This window comes from Haliaeetus albicilla, chromosome 18 (genome assembly GCF_947461875.1).
Source record: "Haliaeetus albicilla chromosome 18, bHalAlb1.1, whole genome shotgun sequence".
Classification (NCBI taxonomy): domain Eukaryota; kingdom Metazoa; phylum Chordata; class Aves; order Accipitriformes; family Accipitridae; genus Haliaeetus; species Haliaeetus albicilla.
In genome coordinates, this window is record NC_091500.1 from 25,837,998 (window position 1) to 25,860,739 (window position 22,742).

Genomic DNA, 22,742 nt, shown 5'->3' on the forward strand with positions numbered 1-22,742 from the left:
TTGAGACTTTTTTTCTTGTATCTATTTATACATCTAATACTGTTCAGCTCCTCTTCATTGGCATGTATGTGTTCATTATACCTAGTGAGAAGCAAGTCTTCTCAGTACCTTTGATACTGTTGAAAACTGAATTAAATTGGAATTGGGTGTCCTGCCTACAGGAGCACAATACAATCCACAGTTGCATACAGGTTTCACTTACTAAAACTTACTCTGGTGGCTGCAGGTAGAAATTTTATAATGTGCAGGCTAATGCATATGGAGTTTTTTCTAAGCACTTCAACTCCTCGTCTAACAGAAGGAATCCTGAGAATATTTACCTTCATTTATCATGTTTTCAGTATTAACCATGTTACTAGAGATGGCAGAAGCCACCTACCTGGCATTGTCTCGCTTTGAATACTAGGTCAAAGAAGGTGCTACCAGGCCATTGCTTTCTGCAGGTCGTATGCTGCTTCTCTGTCTAATATTCTACTGCTGTTAGGTTGTCTGTGTTACAGCTGTGAAACTCAGAATAATCCCTATATTCATTCGATACATTGCTACAGACAAGAAAGAAAGGAACTTCTATATATTCAGGATGAGAATGCAAATGACTATTTTTATTTAATAAAGACAGATTGTTGAGCCTGGCACTAATTTTATCCTTTATTACCAGTGAAGACATGAGAACTTGAAGTACATCCTGCTTCCATACCAGGGAAATTGGCTCAAACTGGAAGGAGGAAGACATAGCGAAGTTTTTTGTGGACTGTGTCCTTTAAATGTTAGTTTACAAAGGCATTCTGAGTCAAAAGGCCAACTTTATCCAAAAGATGTTTTTTAAGACGTACGTAGCATATTTAGATATGCGTAGCATATTCAGACAAAACAGCCAAGATGAAACAGTTTCAGAAACCTGCTGGATTTTATGGATGCATCTGATTATTGCTCAGGAGCCCATTCTGGGAAGGATGCCCACCTACCTGTGTGGCTTCTCTGGCTGATGTACCAGGTTTATGCACTTGAGCACAAGATCATGTCCTGTAATGAGTTACAAATAGCACCCCAATTAGCTGCTAAAAAGAGCTCTGTTTTAGCTACACAGCTGATTCTCCAGGCTGTGTCTGTAATTCCTTTTTACCTCTTTGTAGTCCTTGCTTACAGCACGATGGACTCATAGATCTCGCTAATAGGATCCCCATGCCTTGCTACGCTTTGGTCACAAAACCTTTTCATCAGTTACTTTGTCTGTAATTTTAATGTATGCCACCAGTTTCCTCTCTGCATTCAGCTGGTTTGGACTAACATAGAAATGAAAAATGACTGAATGTAAATTTTTTGCTAAACGAAGGTGCTAAGTGTTGACAGGATGGCCGATTCCAGCCCAGACTTTTCTCAGCATATAAACATAGAATACATTTCATAAACCAAAACTGCAGTTTTTGTTTGTTTGCTTTTGGGTTTTGTTCCAAGTTTCTTGAGAGGAGATGATCCTTAAATGAGAAGAAACACTAGGATGTGTTTCCATAAACTTATATGAGAAATACTGTGATAACAAGGCACCAGAAGAGCAAGCAAAACCTGGAGTAAGGAAGCTGAATTTAATGTGTAGATATTAAGCAGAACAGAGCCAGGCCCAGTCATCTCTGCAGCCAATATTCATTGCTAGGAAGAAATAGAGGTTTATATTGTTCTATTGATATACTTTTGGTAGATTTCTGGCTTGCTGCAATTGTAACATGTTCTACTTTTACATTATTGTCTGAACTGTAATGTTTCATTTCTAGAAAAATCAGCATTTAAGGAAGCTGTGTTATCATATAAAAACACAATCGAAGTTTTATTTTGGTCTTTTTTCCACGGTAGCAAAAGCCTGGTTAAGTTTATGTGCCTTTGTCCTTTTTTTCTCTTCTGGTGATATTACACTGTGATTGTGTTTGCCTGCATGATTCATTACAAGCTTGCTGGCAGATGGTCACGTATACTTTGCAAGAGTGCTTGATGCTAACAATAATCAGCTTTTAGCTCTTCTGTATTTTTTCCTAGGGTAAGTAATGTATGTTATCCTAATGCCTAGAAAATCATGGTTGTTTTCAGTCACTGCTGTCTAAATACTTTTATCCTTCAGTAAAAAAGATTTCTCTGCACGTGTTCAACCTTTCATGAGTGAAAGTTAAATTGCACGTATGGATGGTAGTGACAGAAGAATTAGTGTTCCGTCTTCCTTATATGAACAAAGTGGAAGAATAAGTGTTTCATGAGACCAGCATGTGCTAGAAAACCTCCTGGCTCCTGCATATGAATGATTTTTTGTTGGTTAAGCTGTTGGGAGTCCCACAGGAGCTATGTAGCTAAAGCTTCAGAAATCCTGCTTTGTCTCACTTGATCCCCACACTTGTTATAGGAGAAGGAAATTGTTTATGTATATTTTATTGCATAACAGTAAATCAAGCTTATGTGCAATGTTTATCTGTAATGGTTAAAATGCTGTCAGTCCAAAATACATTCCATTTATTTAAATGGTGAAATCATAAAGAACTACTTCTGTGTAGCACAGTAAAATGTGCGTATCAAGTAATGTTGTTTTATAAGAGGAAAAATGTGTTGAATTATGTGCACTTATCATTATAATATGACACAGACACATTTCACGGGTTTTTTTTTAATACCAGGACTAACATTTATTTAACAGTAGTTCTAGATGGAATAGCCGAAGAAAGCACAAGATGGTAGGACTTTGTGGGGAGTGTTTATAGCTATCTTATGTTGGAAAAGAACAATTTCTAGTCTAGTGGGTTTAGTGGAGACAGCTGTTGAGATGCTCTTGTTGGCTTTTGTTTATCATAATTGTAGTACACTATATCCAGGCAATAAATTAGTTATAAATCTGGCTCCCTCAAAACACAATGTCATGCAATGGTTCCAGCAAAACTGAATCTTAGTCATTTAATTAAAGTTCCCTTATTTTTAAGAAATTCCTTGCTCTGTTTCTTCATTGAGTCATAAGCAAAAGGTTGCATTGCAACTCTAGTTACATTCTTGCAGGAGCATATGACACTGAAGTCCAGGACAAGGCGTCTGCAGTGTAGGATCATGGTCTACAGACTTGATACGGTATTTTTCTGAATGTAATTCTCAGTTACAGTCTTACTCGTCTCCTGAGAGCATTAGAATGTACGTTTTAGCTGATACAGCTCCTCTTCTCAGACTCGTTCATAAGCGTGTCTAAGGTATGGTCTTAACTGCTGCATTCTGTCCTCCATAATCAAGGCTGAAGTAATTCACAGCTAATATGAAGAAAATACTCCATGAACCTGTGCCAATTCTGCCCTGTTAGTCTTAGTTTCACTGATATAAAAGTTGTAATAGGCTCCTTTGATTCCTAAGTCCCGTACCTTTGTTCCAACCGCAGGAAAAAAAAATTAATTTTAAAATTTATTCATAAGATAGTTGGAGAACCAAATCCCAAATTCAGCTGATTTATTTTGCATTGTTTTTGATTTATTGTGCTTGTAAGTATATGTATTTTTATATAGACATACTTATGTTCTTGTTCTTACTGTTTTGTGATTTATTATGTGTTGATGAGATTCTGTTGTAGACCTTGGAGGCTTTTTCAAAGACAAGAAGTTCCATTGTCATGTTTTTCTTACAATGATTTATGTCTTGTGTATTGAAGTTACTTATCAGAACTATTTAAAAGATCATCTAAATTCACAATTTTTAAAAACACTGTTATTTAATATTTGCCTAAAGGTGGTCCCAGAGGCTGCAATCAAAAAGGGCCTCACTTTGCTAGTCAGTATATCACTATTATAAAGGCAGTATTTCTTCATTATTTTCCACTGAACATAAAACCAGACTTTGCATCTTAACACATTGTACAAATCCAAAACAAAAGATAGTGTCTGCCCCAGGGACCTTTTGATCTGCAGAAGAATATTTCCATCCTTCTTTTCCTGATCTGGCTGAAAGGTCACGCTTTACCTATATTCCATTTTACCAGATTTATTTGCACCCTGGAGGCTTTATCAAATTCATTTCAGGCAGAGGACTCTGGCAATAGTTGACATGAGGAACTTTCACCTGTGGAGCTGATTCCAGGCAGCCTGATTCTGCTGACCTTCAATAGTCTTTGCTGCATGGCATCACTATTTTTAAAGCTATTGTAGAGAGAGAAGTTTAATGGGAGTATGTTTGCCTGAGGGGTAGACTGAATGAGGTGGAATTTTGTTGGCTGTTTTAACAGTAGCTGTTAATTAATATCTTTTAAACTAATACATTTTGGACAATCCAGGGGAAAAGTGTAAAAATTCGGTTTAATACTAATTTCCTAAAATCAAAGGAAATAAACATTTAAGAATCAGCTTAAAAGGATCCTCACTAGCATGTTAAAACTGAAAAACTTGTCCTAAAACTTCAGTGGTCTACCAAAAGTTTTGCTTAGCCTCAGAGATACCCTGCCTGAAACGAGGTAAGTTTTAAGTGCCTGAAAGAGCTGCAGTTTCAACACAAAGCAAGGTCAAACTCTACAGGTTTTATTGAGTATTCTTATTGAAATTCTGGGTTTAGGCTAACATGAAGGAGGTAAACAACAATGATGTTAAGAAGTTTTGCACAAACCTTTGTCATGTGAAATTATATAGTTGAGTTGATTGTGGCTTAGAAGAAAAACTATAATATAGGAATGGCATAAATAATTGAAAGCCCTGTTTGTCCCATCCCATTGAGTTTTCGGTGTGGCTCAGCACATGCTTATAAAACAAAAGATGTGCCTCCTTGAAGCAGTAGCATAGTGTGATCCCATCATATTCCCTGTGCTGCGAGGACTGGGCTAGTTGCTGCTTACTTCTGTAGGAGATGCCTGAAGGAGACACATTAGTTCATCTGACATGCAATTAGACAATGTTTTTTCTTGGGTTTTTCTCTTTTTTCTCAAGTTTAGGATTTTTTTAACTGGACTACTTCTATTTTGATGCTCTCTTTGGAGGATGTTGCAGACGTGGTAGTGGCTATTTTTGTTATCAGAAGTCTTCAGCATCCTCTACTGGCTTCAACCATTTACAGTGCATGTTTCTTCTATAGCATTCCAGATTTGTCTAGAACACAACCCTGAGCAGCCAACTGGGGTTTTATCTGCATTTGCCTAAGAACTTACCTTTGTTTTATAAGCAAAAGAAGCAGTGCTCTCCACAAAGATATAATGTGCACATGGACATCTTTTAGCAATAGTTAGTTTACTTGTCCAAAATGGCATTTGTCTGATTAATTATAACTCCTGTTTTAATGTCATTTTAAGTTTGAACTTCTGCCATGGTGAATCAGCACTTCCAATTCTGCGGTTAAATAAATTTAGGAAAGAAACCATATATGTTGTAATATTTAGGCTGTATTGTACTTAACCAGACAATTATGTTATGTTGTGTTTGCAGGTCTGGTGTTTAACTTTTCCTGGGAAGTTGTCTTTGTCATAGTAATTGCAAATGAGGTAGACAGAGGTCTTTCATCTGGAATCTAAACATTAACAGAAACTGTGAAAATTATGGAAAGAGGGCATTGTAAAGGATTCTTGTTACTCTGATCTCATAGATCATGCTGAGGAAAACACAGGATCATTTCTGTTTAAAAAAAAAGATCTTCAAATGATATGTTAAAGGATCTAGCAAGTTATAATAATAGGTGAATTTTGCTGTACAGAATAGAGTATTTCAAGTACTCTGGTGTTCCAAAAATGTTTTTGAATCACTTCACACAGATGGTATTACGTTTGTATGGCATTAGGGGAATTGATTATTACCTTTAATAGCTTTCATGAGACACTATTAATGAAAACCGTGTTACCTGTGTTTCAGCTCAGAGAACTTCATGCCATAATTAAGTGCACTTCAAAAGCCAAATTAAACTGAATGAACGAAGCAACCAGTAAGGATGTTCTCTTGAGCATTCATTCTTACCATGATGAATGATGCTTGTTTTTCTCTTCTCTTTAATTAGAATGTTTCTACATTTGCCAAAGAAAATGTTGGAATCCGGACAAAAACTGAAATTATAGGAACAGGGCTTGATGTAATAGCTTATTTGTAAAGGAAACACAACTTGTTTGGTATTTTATTGAAACAGGAAGTTCAGAACCTCAGTACACACAAGCACAACAAATTCTCAGGTGCTAGTTGAGTCATCTGTTGTTGGAAGTAGTCTCATAGAAGGCTTCCCCTTGATTTAGTTTTAATCTTCAATTAACAAAGGGAAGGAAATTACATACAGATTTAGTTTTAGATTACGTGCAAAGCTCTCTGTTGCTTTTTAGCTGTCACCCTGATGTGCATGCTTTGCGAGTATATCATGTTGGCACAACCGGAGTGTGTCTTGAGTGAATATATTCAGCTTTTAATGAGCATAAGAAACCTGATGTATTTATTTATGAAATAATGTAGAGCTTACTTAATCGAAATACTGTGATTTTTCCTTCTTCTAGTGATCTCACACCTGATTTCAGCTTTACTGTAAACTGTAGAAGTAATCATCTGTGATAAGGTGATAATTGATAAAACTACTGGTTTAAGTTTAGTATGGGATTATTTATTTTTTAATTGTCATGTTTGTTTTTGATAAGAGGTCTGTTATACAGCAGAGAAGAACACAATGATACCATGTAGTTTTGTTTAGCTGTGAAATCTTTAAAAGGCACTTGGGAGTTTATGTGCGTATCTTCTGTGTAGAAGACTTAGCTTTTCCCTTGCTTCCAAGTCTGTATGACACTGGCCTCCTTTAGGTGAGAAGGATTTTACTGAATTCCTTCCAAATCCCATCATTACTGTTCCTCTGTTTAACCCCAGGAGTACTGCAGTGTTGTGCAGTGAGTTTTCCTTTTCTCCATCAACAGTCTGAGCAATGATAGCTTTATAGCTCTCCCAGTACTGGTCCATAGCATAAGGATAAGTGCATTAGCACTTTAATCAATAATGTCATTTTAAGAAAAAGTTCCATGGGTAGCATTAGAACCATCATGTCAGCTCCTAAATTTTGAAGTTAATAGAATTTTAAAATAAGAATAGACACATGATCCAGTGAGTGTGCAGGACATTTTTAAACCTTTGCCCTTATGCAGGACTAGCTAGATTCTTTTTCCCCATCCTCTGAGTAGTGTATATACTTTAGTATAGTACATATGCACACAAACGGTACCTTCTGTTACATGATGGTAGTTTGTATTGTTATAGGGCTAAAGCTGATATGCCCACCTTATTCCCACTGATTTTAGTGGGAATTCTGGATTGGGACAGAGCCAGAGATGGTAAATATTTATTTACAGACTTTTACTAGAAAACTAGTGTGTAGGAGAGGAGTTATTGAGCATTTGTACTTTATCTAAGCTATCCAGTTGTTTAACTAGAAAATAACTGGTAATTTTTCTTGAAGACCATGACTGTTGCTGTGCTTCAGAGTAGTTATCCTGCATCTAAGATCAAATACCCAGTTGCTCATATTGTATATGCAGTACTTGCCGAGTATCCTTTGGTTTTTAAACTGCAAATGCTTGCTTACGCAGTGACAGCCTCCTGAAAAGGCTTTCTGCTCTCACTAAAGCACTTCAGATAAAATCCAAATAGACTAAAAAGTAGTAGCCTCTCTGTCCTGCAGCATTCTTAGACAAAGAGCGGTAGGAATATAGGAAAGGAACTCAGAAAGGAGGACAGGGTCAGTGCTTTGACCCTACAAACTTTGCCCAGCTAGCATGAGAAGTTGCTGAAAGTCCACTACCATAATAAGTCTGCCTAGTTCTCTGTATTTAACCATGTCATAGCTGGTGACCTCAAATTTAAAACAAGACAAAACTCCATAAGGAATTTATAACAATATTTCTTATTTAAAAAAGTTTTTAAAAAGATCACCATTACATTTGCAGTAAACAGAAGTGGACTTTTCTGTGAATCGGTGACTTACTTTTCAGTGAATCTTCCTGCCACTTTAGATTTGCACTTTAATAGCTTCACCTGTAGAGCCACCCTTTTACTTTATCTTCATTAAGATAGTTCCTGCAATACCAAATGCAAATATCAGATAAGTGAAATGAATATTGCTCTGTTATCTTTGTCACTAAAAAAATTAAATTAGAAATGATAGAAAAGAAAAAAGTGGAAAAGTTATCACATGTTGAAATCCCAAATGCATTTGAAATCCTAATCAGGAGTAAGATTATATTCTAAACAAGACTTCTAAACTGGCGGCTTCTTATTCTCAGCAACAGCTGAGATCAAATGCTAGACTTTTGTTTTCCTTCAGCATTTGATAAGGTTACTGACACAGTGTCTACTTTGCCTCCTGTAGATTCTTGAGAAGAAAGCAGTGAGGTAGTGTGCTGTAAATGTGTTTGCTGTATTAGCTCACAAGCTGATAAGCGTCAACTCCTCAAAACAGATATTGGAATCAGTTATTTTTAGAAGGGTGTCATTTGGTACCATGCACAACTTACCGTTGTGGTTTGTGAATTATTTTTTCACTTTATTAAAATAAGCCCTTTTCAAATGCTTATCATTCATTTGAAAAATGCTCTGGTTTAAAAAAAAAAAAAAAAAGAAAAGAAGAGCAAAGAGAATACATCTAGTGACAAGTACTTTGCCTTTACCCTACCAACTTTCAGAGCTTTAAAATAACTCTGTATTCACAACATAAATTGTTCTCCCTCGGCTATACAGAAGACCATCCCAGCTTGCTGTCACAATATAGTCAAAGTTCGTTCTTCTGTAATCTTATATTATTGTCATGCTAAAAAGTGCAAGAGTTCATGAAAAGAATCTTCAAATAGAAAATGTTAATCGTGTCCTTTGTTTAGCACCTATGAAGAACGCGGTGCTCTCAAAGAAACTTTGCTTGAGTAATTGTAATTTATAAACATGATTGATAAAAAGCACCTGGTCAAATATTTAAACACCTGGGGTGGGGGGTTGCTGTGTGTGCTGGCAGCTCCACTTGCTCCTCTTAGTGCTGGAGGATTAAATGTCTTTGCTTTCCATACTTCCTGGAGGAACTTTTCTCCAATTTGTGACATAGATTAATGAAGAAGAGATGTTATTACACGTAAAGAAGTATTGCTGCCAAGGAGTACTAATCAGGGAAATTGTAGACCAGAGGTGATTGTGATAGTAGTTCTATCAGGAGTTTCTGAAAGCAACCTGAACCTGGTCTAGTTTTGCAGTTGGCGGCATTCCACAGCAGTGGCGTCCAGTTGTGTGATGCCAAGTAATCTCTTTGAGTGGGTTTATTTCAGTAGTTCTCAGACAGTTTTAAAGACTTTTCTGTGTTGAACATTGATGTAATTTCAACTGACCCTTTAGTTCATACTTTAAAAACCAAGCATTCCCTGATAATTATTGTTGTAGTGCACGTGTTTCACTGTGAGTACAGAGGTTTGCATGTAACTTCTGAATGCAACTCTCTGGGTTTCTGCTGTGCTCAGTCATTACCATGCACCTTTTTTAAACAATTTAAGAAAAACCCAGCTTTTAATTATACATCACTTTTTCACTAATATGTGGTCTGTTATGTTGTAATGAATTGGGTGCTAAACAGAAGCATTTTATGGTTTTGTTGATGAGGGAATACTTTAGGCTGCCCTACTTAAAGGGTATGTTTTTCCTCTGTTGAGACAAAAAAAAAAAAATTAAAGAACAAAGCAATTTTTTAAAAAAGTAATTTGCTGATGCCTGTTTTTTTAAAGCCAAGTCCATTTTATTTGTCTCACTGCAGCCTATCAAAAAAAGATTGAGAAAAGTCAATCCTAAGAAAGCTGAAGGAAAACGAACTCACTGTGTTCAAGTTTTGACATATTTCATAAAGCTGTTGAAAACCAAACCATGAAAGCCAGATTTATGAGCTTTTTTAAAGTTATTTGTAGATTCCCAAGACGATTGTGTTCCCATCACTTACTGTAGCCTTTAAAACTCAAATGACGCTTAAAAATATTCATGTTTGGCACACACTGAGTTACTGCTGGGCGTTGCAATGGCATTCAGCTAAAACTAAAGAGTAGAGAGAAGAATGTACTCTGCCTTCACTTAAATCATTTCAGTCTGTTGAGGTAGAGCAAAAGGACTCACGTACTCATATTTTAAACATAAAACTAGGAATTCTTTTTAATGTTCAGATTACTTTTATTGTGGGTTAATACAACTGTTTGGGGAACGAGCCTTTGGGGAGCATCTGTGTAACCCTTCACATTTGCCAGGCTTTTCCTTTCAACAAGATCACTCACTTTGTTATTACTGGAATAGAAAACTCTTTTATTTATTAAAGCATTATTCATCTGCACTTTGCCAGGTATAGCAAATCTGTTGACAGCACTGGATTTATCATTACTGTTAAAGGCGAATGGAAGGATTCCCCATGTCCCTAAACCAGCAAAACAAATGTCATTCTTGAAGCTCGCTGCACAATATCCTGCGCTGATTAAAAAAGAAAGTTGGACTGTCCAAAATGATTCAATATCTGAAAGGTCTAAGGCAGATGAAATGAGCTTATAATTTCTAATGTATTTTATGCAAATACTAGGCTTCCATGCCTTGTATCTTCATTATGTGTAGTATTTAACCATGGGGAATATCAAGTTGTTTTCCATGAACTGCAGCACGTTATTAGCTCATGGAATTTCTGTTTCAGTCCAACCTTTCAGTGGTGAAATATACTTAGCTGGAAGTGTATTATTTTCGTCTGTGTAAATGCAGATGTGTTTACTCCCATATCATTAAACATTGCTATTTACTTCATTAATACTTCATTCCTTAAGCTACTCTGCTGAAATTAATGAGCTATCCATAGATTACATACTGGTCTCATGCAATAGGTACTAGTCTGTTTAAAAAAAAGCAACAAACAATTGGCCTTATATGGGTTGGGAGAGTTCAGTAAGCCTAGAGGATACTGTATATGAAATATGGGTAAATGGTTGCAATATGAGGGGATAAATGCCAAGATGCAACTAATGTTCCTCCTTTCCTGTTGCCATATGAGAATGAACTATGAGACAACAATAAGGGCAAGTTGCAACTGCTATAAAAATATAGGCTAAATTTAGTTGAGGTCATTATTTAATGCAGGTAATAAATCTGTTTGAAAGAAGCATCCCATGCCTGTATCACTACCCCATTACATCTGCCAGAAGTGACTCCATGCTCACGTGTGCCTGCATCTGTAGGCCAGTGATACAGATGAATGGAAGGGGATCTGCAGAGTGCGTGAGCTAGTACCGAGAGCACCTTGCGCACAACACATACTTCAGGGCTCTGGGCTCGTTCCTGTCTGCTCCCCTGAACTGAGCACATCTTCTGACTGCACTTCATCCAAACAGAGTGCAGTCTGTGCCCTTGATGGCTGCTCCACAGTGGGAACCAAAAGTACACTCAATAGGAATGACCAAGAGATTAGTTTCAAAAGTGCGTTAAACTAAACCAGTAAGAATGTAAGTATCTTTTTTGCCAAAGGTCTTGTGAGGATATATCCAGCAAGAACAGATCTTTTTCAGCTGTGAGGAAAAACATGTCCATGTACATATTACATACCTTTTAAAGTCATGGCTGGTTGTCTAAAGCAAATTATTTGGAGGCTGAGATTTTCTTGATTTGTACATTGGCTCAGCTACATTTGTTCAACTGTCAGCTGAGTTAAGGGAAAAGGCTTTCTGATTTTATTTTACTTCCTTTGGGGGTTTGAGACCTATGAACTTGCATGCATTTAAAAACTGAGATAGATGGAGAGTCCTACCAATAATGCCAGATACAAAATGGTGAATTCAATATGGCTCACTTACTTACTTAGATCTGCTGCACAGAGGATCCGTATGTGCTCAGACCAGCTCTTTGTCATACATGTAATGAGGCCCCCACACCAGCACACATTGGCATAAAATGTACAACCATCCCATCCATATACTGCATTTGTTGTCTAGGATTTTGCTAAGCTACCAGGCCAGAAAATCTGATTAATCGTGACCTAAAGTAGTAGAACTGTAGATTGACTCTGTCAGTTTTTTTAATTACTAAACTGTCTTCATCTCAACCCATGAGTTTTCTCACTTTTACCCTTCTGAATTTCTCCCCCATCCTCCTGAAGCGGGGAGCAAGCAGCTGCCTACTGGGGCTAAACCACAACAGATCAGAATTAAAATAACCTTGAGAGACATAAGGAATGATCAGAAATAAGTATGATGGAGTTCAGTAAGGGCAAGTGCAAAGGAGGGAGAAATAATCACCTGCAGATTCGCAATGCAGTATTTCTGCCAAAAGAGGAACTGAGTATTTTAGAGGATCTGAACCGATATGTGTCACCTATGTCATACTCCGATAAAAGAAGCAGGCATACTGGGATGTGTTAACAGGAATGCTATGCATAAGATCCATGAATTGTTTGCAGTGTGCAGAGCAGTGGTGGGGCCTGAGCTGGAGTCTAGCTTTGGGCACTGCGCTTCAGGAAAGACATGGATCCATTGGAGAGAATCCAGGGGAGAGTAACAAAATGATCAGAGGTCTACAGAGTATGACCCATGAGCAAAGACTGAAAGAACTGTGTTTGTTTAGTCTAGAGAAGAGAAGGCTGAGGGGAGACATGATAACTGTCCTCAAATATTTAAAAGGTTGTTGGAAATAGGAAGAGAAGAAATTGTTCTCCATGTCCCTTGGCACTAGGACAAGAAGTAACAGGCTGAAAATGCAGCAGAGGCAGTTTAGGTTATATTATTAAGAAAAGTTTTCTAACTGCGAGAAGAGATAAGCATTGGACTAGATTGTGTTTGGAAGTGGAGAATTTCTGTCTTTGAGTTTTACTGGGATTCTTGGGGGCTTGTCACATAGAGTATATGTAACCCTCGTGGTACGCCAGTGATGCAGGTCTCAGAGTTGTATGTGCTGCACTCGTATACTGCTTCGGAGTGATGCATGGCACAGTGCTGCTCTACTGATATGCGGGTGAGGAAAACACCTCCCAATTATGATTGGTAATTATTTGCAGAACTCTGACACAAATTTGCAATTGCAGTTTGCAGTCTTCTCACTGCCTGGTAGTCACTTGAGTTTAATTCTCTTGAAATATGTCAAAAACAAGGATAGACAAGTTCTTGAGGTATTTCTGAAGCAAAGTTTAAATTTCTAATCCTGAAAAAATCCTTCCTTTGTTAGCTCATCTGTAATGAAAGGGGGAGGGGGTGTAAATTTCAAAAAGAATTAGTTTATGTTGAAACCAAAAGCAAATATATTTAATTCAGAATCTTTTTGAAGATATAAACAAATAGTTATAGTAAAGTGACCATATCTTACAATCTTAGCAGAGTGTTTTTAAGTGATATATATTGGAAATACAGCTCCTTGATTTAGAACTCATACTTATCCTCAAAAGGGAAAAGACTTATTGTTTTACCCTGATTTGTTTTTTATTAATCTATAGTTGATAATGTTGATATTACATAGCATTTAAAAATAGTTCTACCTCTGGAAAACAAGGAAATTAAACTAAAAATAAGTGAATTTGTTATCTTTTTTCCTGCAAAAATTTGCTCTGCCGGAAAAAATGGTTCAAATATCTTCCAGTATAATTTTGAATATCCGCCAAACAGTAGATTTATTTGCCAAACATTTTCATACAGTATTCCCACTGGGACTCAGTCTTTCAGAGAATAAATTGGTGAAATTAACTTTTCTTATCAGTCTATGGGATTTGAGAGAAGCAAGGTTGTCTGCCAACACACAGTGGAAAGAAACAATATCAGCTAAATTGTCTGGATTCAAGCGTTCTTCCCTTCGCCCTCATCTTGGCCAGGAAACACTTACATGAAGGACTATACAGAGGAGGGGAAGAAACTGTGTTTTGAAGAATTTTCCAGATAATATTGTCTTGACTGTATGCCATTTCTCCTTCTTTTACTTTCCTTTTTATTTTTCAAGACCGGACATTGAAGGTTTCTTTTTTTCTGGACCAAATTTTCCACTCTATCTCCCTCCACTTCTGGCTCCTGGCTCAGTGCACCAGTTGTCTTCTACTACACAAATGTACACCAAGTTTGCCTGTACGTAATCTCTGTTTGTGTGCATGTGCTGCGGTGCTGATGTAGCCTTATCAAGCGTTCAAAAAGGACATTTTCACTTCTGTCTGTCTGAAGGCTTATGCTTCTCTAATTTGACAGAAAGGGACCTTCTATTTTAGCCAAATGATATTGATAACCAATGCAAAAGCATTGTTTCAATAAATATTCAGAAATAAGGATGCAATATTTGTAAATAATTTCCATGAACATTGCAAGTTGAGTTTTGCTCTGAGAATGAAAAACATCGCTAGCAATAACAAATGCATTTCATGCCAAAGAGTGGAATAAGGTTCTGGGTGCTGTTGAGACAATAGTATGGTAGTACGGCTTGAACCAGTTGGGGTCCTGCATCCGTGTGATGTTCCATTAACTTAAATAAGATTCTTCAGAGCTGATGATCTATTTCTTTGTGAAACAGCTTGCTGAAGGAAGTTGTTTCCAGCTCCTAACATGCTCTTTTATACTGGAGAGCACCAATTTATTTATCCAGTGCAGCATTTAAATGTAATTTTTAAAGCTTTTAGTGAAAGCTATTTGAATTTTAGTATTCTCAATGTGTAAAAAAAAAAGTCAGCAAACTGCTAAAATAAAACATAAGAAATCAAACTAAAATTATAAGCTTTTAATTTAAGTAGAAAATATATGTCACACATTGTTCCTACAAAAATAGAGTTGCTGTTTGGTTAGTTGTTCTATTCTCCTATTAAACCTGATATTTAGAAAGATGAAAAAGAGAGCATTTCTTCGTTGTCCTGCAGGAGTACTGCACTGTTAACACAAACTTCCTTGATCCCTGTAGGGTCCTGCAGATTCTGCAAATTCCTCACTGCAGGATAACTGTACTTTCAGAAGTCTGCATGCTGCAGTGCGCTGCTCTTTATCAGAAGCAGGCTGATGCTCCACTTGTGTGGATGTGTGTGAGCCCTTGATCTTTACATGTACATGGGGTTCCACATATGTGTTTTTCTTCTGAATTTTTACTAAATGACGGACTGTCTGAAAACGCATATAACCACGCAAGTGTAATGTTTTCTAACAGTGTTGCAGTTCTGAGTGCGTTCTTCACGAGGTCTATGTACAGAACTACAGTAACTGAAAATGTAAATGTTACTTGGCCAGTATATTTATCCATACTGATATCATATGAATATTAAAATCTTGGAGCTTAATATTTCCCCAGCAACACCACCCAACTATATTAAATGAATATGCTATTTTATGTGTCTCTTTTTGTTAGATTTGTATGTTATCAAACCATAAAATCTGTTTTTCTGGTTTTATCCATTTTGTGGTTTTCTGTCGTTTAATATTTGCAGACTGGTGAACTAATCCGTAAGACTTCAGCAGTCAGATTCTTTTCTTTTTAGTGAAAATGAGCAATTTCTTATCAACTTCAAATTAAATAATACTTGGTGTTTGGATTGATATAAACCATAAAATATACAGCCTTCTCCCTTCAAACATATGTCTGCAATTTTACCTTCTGCTGTCTGCATTTAATAAAATGTTTTTATTATTTTTGCAAGTAACAATAACCAAGATATCAATTACAGCTTTCCATAACTTCAGTAAATACTTCATTAAAAATAGCCTTTTCAAATAGGTGTTGGTGAGGTTTCCAATCCTATATTAAAGGCTCAAATAGTAATGATAAATTAAATCATAAATTTATTTTTGTAGATGTATCTCTCTCTGGTGAATAATTGAAAGTAAGAATAAAGATTTACCATAATGCATACATTGATTGTGTAATGCATGCACAAATTATCAGACATGTATCATTATTACAGATGGTTACATTGTATATATTTTTAAAGCTAGTACTTCACATTTTCAATTCTAGCCTACAAATACAATTTCTATTAATTTTAATAAATCATAACCATATTCTCCGTTTAGTTTTTGTGAAGTAGTATTATGCTAATAGCATTTTAAACTGGAAATTTTTTCATGTGCTATTTTCTGGAAGTACACTGAAAACTGTGTGCTGTATATAGGACTTTAGCAGTTTCAATGCTGAAAAATTTCCAAGTACATCCAGAAGAATTATTTTCTTACATTTTCTATTGGATGAATTCAAGTATCCATTCAGAGATGATACCTTTGTGGGACTTGATGTCTATCTCCTGAGCCTCATGAAAAGATCACACCCTTGGACTTTTATGGGGTTTTGTGTTTGTTCTCACACCCCACCCAGCAGGAGCTATTTTCATAAAGTTCTAGGCAAAGCTGCAAAGTTTGGGGGTTTTTATAATACATGCTCTTTTGGCTTGTGAGGATTGAAAATCAGTCACAGGGGAGACAATAATTGGTGAAATGGTTTTTGTGGGTTTTTTATAATGAAGAAAGGCTCTACTTCTTTATCATACAGTCTCCTTAAGTTTTACTTCTGTCAAGAGTGATTTTTTTTTTTTTTCCTTTCAAAACTCAGGTTCAAACAAACATCTAAATTAATGGTACATTTATGGGAAATGCATACATGTAAAAGGCATCTTCCTGCTGTTCATCCAGCTAGTGAAAGAATGAGGTTAACACTGAGGATCTTACCAAAAAGAGTAAATAGATGCTTCTATAACATTTTGTTTTTCTGTCCATCTGCTAAGAAAAATAATTAGAAAGGAAAATCGGTGCTGTCTGTTATAATAGGGACTGACACAACTGTAACCATCACTACTGACTGATACATACACAATTTGTGGAAATAGTCACTTTTGGGGTCTCATATTTTCCCAGGCTTGGTCTCTGCTGAGGAATTATTTATTTATTTGTAAAAGCTTACGCGAAATGTGTATGGTTTCAAAGGGCTGGGAGCACCCCTGGAGTGCCGTGAAGGCTTTGATGTTGCAAAGGCAGCTGAGTCAATTCAGGGGTAAGAGCTCGCTTGTGCCCTCTCATCCCTCCGCCAAACCCTGTGTGGTCAGCTAGCTGCCTTTTCAGCAACTGGCTAGCGGTGTTTCTTTCAGGTTAGTGGGCCAGAAAGCAAAGTTAACCTTTCGGACTGCTCTCTGAGCTCTGAACGTAATTGCTGTGATTTTGCCCTATCTCTAAGACCTGTGCGTGGACCCAGCGTGCTTGAGCAAACCCAAGCGCAGCCTGTTGGGAAAGCTGTGGTGGTGGTGATACAGCTGAAGGGAACGTAAAGAGGACAGAGGACATTCCATGGTGAAGCTTTCCTCTGATGCTACCACCGAGATGTACTGTGTTCTTACCCCGTCCTCCTCTCAAATGCACTGATAATGCACACAGCTGGAATTTTAAAGGCAGTTTAAGAAAATCATCTCTATACCATGTCAGCATTTCACTTTCCTGGGTTCTCTTAATATGTACTAAATGTATAGAATAAAGCATGCTATTTGTGGACATCAGCTGAGGTGAGTGCTTTTGGGTCCTTAAAATTTGGATTTCCTGATTACATGATTAGCTGTGTACACATTTGCTTTTAATATTAATTTAATCTAACAGTTCTTTCTATAGGAAGATGTATCATATAAGTGATTCTTCATTACAGTGGCAGCAAATAAATCCTTTCAGGGAAAATGTTTGAGGAAGTGGGAATACAATTAGCCCTTTTAAATCATACTCCCTAAAATATGTGAAATAGCAGATTGCAACAATTTGTATTTGGTGTTGTCTATCTAACACAAGTCCTATTGCATTTTTAAGATAAAAGCTTCTCAATCCCAATAATTTTCATCTTCAAAATCTTAGAGTTCCAGGTTGACAAAACCAGCGTAGCTTCTGTCTTTTTAGTTAAATCCGATTTATTTTAGATAAAGTAGCATTAAAGTCTCTTGGTAATTGTCTTTCTTCTATTGGTTGCATCCAATTTGGGCCAATAAACAATTCTAGAGAGCTCTGTGTCAGATCAAATAAGATGGCATTGCATCTATCATGAGGCTGTTCTGAGGTTAATGTGAAGAGATTGTTATTTTTCACTATAGTGCATTCTTTAATTTGTTGACCTTGCTTACAACAAGCACTTTTGTAGTTTCACAATTGTGCGGTTTTTTAATTCATCAAAATCAATTATTGCAGTCCTAGTAATATGAAAATCATGACACTGCTCTGTACATCAGAGATAGTGAAGTGTTTTTTATGTTCTTGAGCTAGTCCCATTTTAAGACATTGATTGTGGCCTCTAGCCTCACAAGACCCCTCAGCAAGGGGTACACTCGATGATTAGTTTTATTTTTCATGACATCAAGATGCCTAGCAGACAGATATTCATAGAAGAGCATTCTGCTTAGACAGAGGTAGGCAGTACTCTACTGCATCCAAACCCAGATGTCCTGCACATGTGTAAAGCATTGGGTGCCAGCTTATGTACAGGAAGGGCCATCAGATATATTCAATGAGTTTGGGTCCTCCAAAATCTGCAATATAACTCTGCTTTGATTCTGTGATCAACAAAACTATTTAGCAGCTGCTTGACTTCCATGAGACAGGATTAGGCGCCATGTCATTCATAAACCTAAATTCACAGAATAGAAAATAAAGGGTGTTTCTTGGATTGTGCTTGAGTCTTTTGGGCCTGCTTCCTCCATAGCAGTCTTTATAACTTGCTGAATTCAGAACGCAAAGTATCAACTTAATTTTATTCTCAGGAGAGCAGCCAAGGAATTAACAATCAGAGAAAGTTGGGTTATTTATTGATGGAGGAGATCTCAAAATTCAGATTGGGATTGACTTGTCCAAGAGTAGCAGAGGACAGTGGCACAGAACCACTGAGCTATGAAGTCTCATCTTAGCATGGGCCTCACACTTTGCAGGTGCTTCATCTAGCTAGTTGATCAGAAGTGCTAAGGCAATTCACTTTGACTTTTATCTAGGGATCTGTGAACATGCCATGGAACCGTTTGGCTTTATAAACCCCTGTAAACTAGGTGAAGACTCCTACTTTGGCTGCACACCTGCCAAGCACATATATTATTGCATTAAATTCTTAAGTGCCTGTGGTTTCACAGCAGGTTTGTGCCAGGACTGGAGGGAAGCATCCACTCAACAAGTAATTTCTTCCACTGTTGCAGTTACACCTCCTCACTGATGACAGTTTCACATTCAGACGCCTCATATAAACCAGATATATACAGAGCGACCTTTCCTCTATGTAATGTGCTTGTGTCGATCATCTGTATGAAAAATTCCAAGCATCGCATAATATGAAACATTTATTTTTGTTCTTATCTTACTATTAACTCCAGTCTCATTATAAATTTTCCAAACTTTGACAAGAGATACAGAATCAGGCACATTACAGACATCAATTTGGCAGGTCAATGGCAACCTCACTCTAAGAAATACAAGCTTGCTTTTTTTTTTATTTTAGTACAAAAATTTTATATTGTGTGCCATGATGTGTACAGTTGTTGTATGCACTGCTCTTATGCACTTTATACCTAAAGGGGATGGCTTTAATTGCTGAACCGCTGTCCTGCCTGGTATATACAGAGAAGAAAATTTGCCTCATACAGGTCAAGCAGGTTTTTATTACAATAACCAAATGTTAAAGGCTGCACAGCATTCACAGAGGACTTCTTTTTTTGGTTTTGTGGAGACAAAAGAGTTTACATTAAACAGTTTGCTCTGAGTTCTGATACATTTGCATCACTTCATACATCTATCTGAGAGAAACTGCAGTTCATACCTGTGGAGCACAGGAGGGGAAAAGAGGTCCTAAAGTAGTTTAAACTCTGAATTAGATACGTTTGTAAAGCTCCTCCATACAAACTGATGGGCACTATATGTTGTAAAGGCTTTCATGGGTTGTATTTGTGCTGCAAGACTGTAATTATTTATAATATCCTTTCATATTTCTGTGTGATGGCCAGTGTTATAAATGTAAGAGTGTAAGATTATGGTGAAAAATAATACTGTCAAGTGCTTTAAGAAGTTTCATAGGTAAACCGTCTGACCTATAACGAAATAGTCTCAATTCTGGTTTGGGAATTGTGTTGAACAAGTACAGCAAATTCTTTGTATAGTTTACCCAAGAGTTTCTGATAACCTGAAAAAGTAAAGTTCATACTCATGTACTATATTTCTTTTTTTCTGAAGTGAAGGATTAGTTTTACTTTGAGTGGAAATACAACACATTGGTTAATGAATGTCCTTGTTTCCTCACATACAGATCTGCAGACATCAGCATCACCTATCAACAGGAAAATACCAGCAGAATCTCTTTTCAAACCAGCCTGTCATGTTTGTATCTCCTACCAGTCAGCCACCCTGCAAAAAGCTAATTGAACTTATACAGCTGTCAGGAGGGAAAATATGTAAAGCCTTACGTCAGGCAAAAATCTGTATAGGAAAAAAACCAGGAAAGAAGTACCAGGAAATAAAATGTTTATCAGAAAAATGGATATTAGGTAAGACACTAAGTTTCAACTCATAGAAAATATTCAAAAATTGACTGTAAATAGTTCGCTAAACTGAGGTTATGGAGGGAAGAAAATGGAACAGACTGCTACAGTTAGGTTTTCAGGAAGGTTGTCTCCATGGTGAGGACTTTCTCTTACAACTAAGACTGCTTTATGATGGTCCTGGTACTTACCATTGTAATTTTGCCAAGAACAAATTTCATCCAAAGATTTTCAAATTTATCTTTTGTATGATTGTTTCATTTAGAGCAAACTAAATTATGGGGAAATCCCCATAGGATAATTGATTTTTTAAATGGCATGTATTTCAATTTTAGATGTAGTAAGAAACATTTTTAACTGGTATAAACTGGCATAACACTACTGAAATATGGTAATTGGCACCCTCTGGTAATCTGTCCCAAATTATATATTGTACATCTGAAAGACAATTTTCTGCAGTCTCTATCTTACTTGCAAAAAGTTTCTTTTTTAAATCTGCTGTTAAGTTTCTAAGAGTTGTTAGTCCATCGCTTTTTCATTATGGACACCACAGTTCTAACAGTTATCTGTTTGCAGGGCATCAGATATAAAATTGCAATGTCCTCACCCTCAAATAAAAGCTTTTGATAATTTATGTGGGATTCACAGCTTGTCATCTGATGCTCTCTCTTTTTCAGACAAGATAAGGGTATTTCCCAAAAAGGGACCTTTTACATATTAGAAAAAATCAGATTAAATTATTGTCATACACTATGTCAAGCTCCTCGAGATAGTGCCTCACTCAGACTCTGGCAATAAATGTACTACATGACTTGATGTTACATGAGACTAGACATGCAAGTCCTCATCTCTTGACCATTAATGCTATCAGATCATAATGACTTAAAACCTGAAAGAAAATACCACTAAAGAAGAAAGGAAAAGCAAGCCATAAGGAAAAATACTCATCTAAACGCAAATGTTATTTGATACTTTCTTAAAGTATAAGATAAAATTGTGAAGATTGGAGAGAGAGGCAGAAGAAGAAGGCATTGTTTATTGTGCCTTTCTCTGGCTTCAAAGAAGACTTGAAGAGCAAGTGTGGCCAATAAAAAAATGACCAGATGAGGAAACGAGAGGTTTGTGCAAGACTAAAAATATGATGTAGTAAATTAAACACAAAAGTTTCACATAGTAGTACTCCAGTCATAAATTCCAGATGGACAGAGGTAATGATCTCTTTTCAGAGATATGGGAAGGATACAGGCCTTTGAAGCTCAGCCTCTTTCTCAGCAACTGTTTACATAATAGTATGAACAGTGTCACCTATAAATTGCCATCTTAATCAAATAATTCCAATCAGATCTGAAGTTTTGTCTAATCTTCGACACCTCCGTTGCAATCCAGTTGGTTTGTGGCTATCTGCTTTCTGCTGTTAATACCAGCTGCCAATTAATTCACTCAAGGTTGATCACAATAAAAAGCACAGAGGTAGATAATGCAGCACCTTTTTTAAAACTTAAAGTAAATGGTAAGTGCTTGGGGTATTATCATTTGACTCTTTGCATTTATTTTCTCTGTCTGGGTTCTCAGCTCCACCAAACTGTTCTATGCCAGAAATTGCTCTGAAGTACATTGCTGCTTTATAATCTGTTTCTTTTGCATTTTATCTTAAATAATCCTGCTTTTTAATTTCTTTTAGATTCAATCACTCAGCATAGAATATGTCCCATGGAAAACTACATTTTTCAGCTGTGAGCTAACTCAAGAGCTTCCATATGGTTGTAAGGAAACAAGCCCACTTTGGATTCAACAAAAAAATAAGCTGTGAATAACATTTCTAAGAAAATACAAGTTACATATTTTTAAATACAGGGAAATGTTTTCTACATTTTTATTACTTGTGTAAGTGTTCATCTTGTGAAATCTTTAGTTTTTTATAATAAAGTACTTCTCTAATAAAAGTCATTTTGCTTTTATTTATGTATTGAAGACCTTTGGACCTAAACATTGAATGAATCGTTATTCACTGGGAGGAAGTGGAAAGATATTTTCTAATCTCTAAGCAAAATTGATCATGTTACAGTGCAATTAAAAGATGTGCATGCAGTGTGGGTGAGCGTGCCTGAGCTAGATCTGGCATAGTCAGCAGGAGCTGTGCTGCCAATGCAGACGCATGGATCCTGTAGGCTCCTCTAGTCCGAGTGCCTCTGTGGACAGCTGAAGGCCCACGTTGCTGCATCTTCATGACCATTGCTAATACATTTTTTTTGGTAGAAGGATAAGGTTGCCCATCACGCTCAACTCACACCTGCTGGTGTAAACTTGCACTTCTAAATTGGGTTTTCAAAAGT

At 36.7% G+C, this 22,742-nt stretch overlaps 1 protein-coding gene across 2 annotated transcripts in view; it reads left to right on the plus strand.

The window, feature by feature from the left end:
- MCPH1 (microcephalin 1) overlaps positions 1-22,350 on the plus strand; it is a 130,908-nt gene extending 108,558 nt beyond the window's left edge. For both annotated transcript variants that reach the window (XM_069805939.1, XM_069805941.1), the window contains 2 exons: positions 20,178-20,415; positions 22,091-22,350. In XM_069805939.1, the coding sequence (XP_069662040.1) occupies positions 20,178-20,415; positions 22,091-22,146 (294 nt within the window). In that variant the 3' untranslated portion in view covers positions 22,147-22,350. The remainder of the gene's footprint in view (positions 1-20,177; positions 20,416-22,090) is intronic.
- Positions 22,351-22,742: the final 392 nt, after the last annotated feature.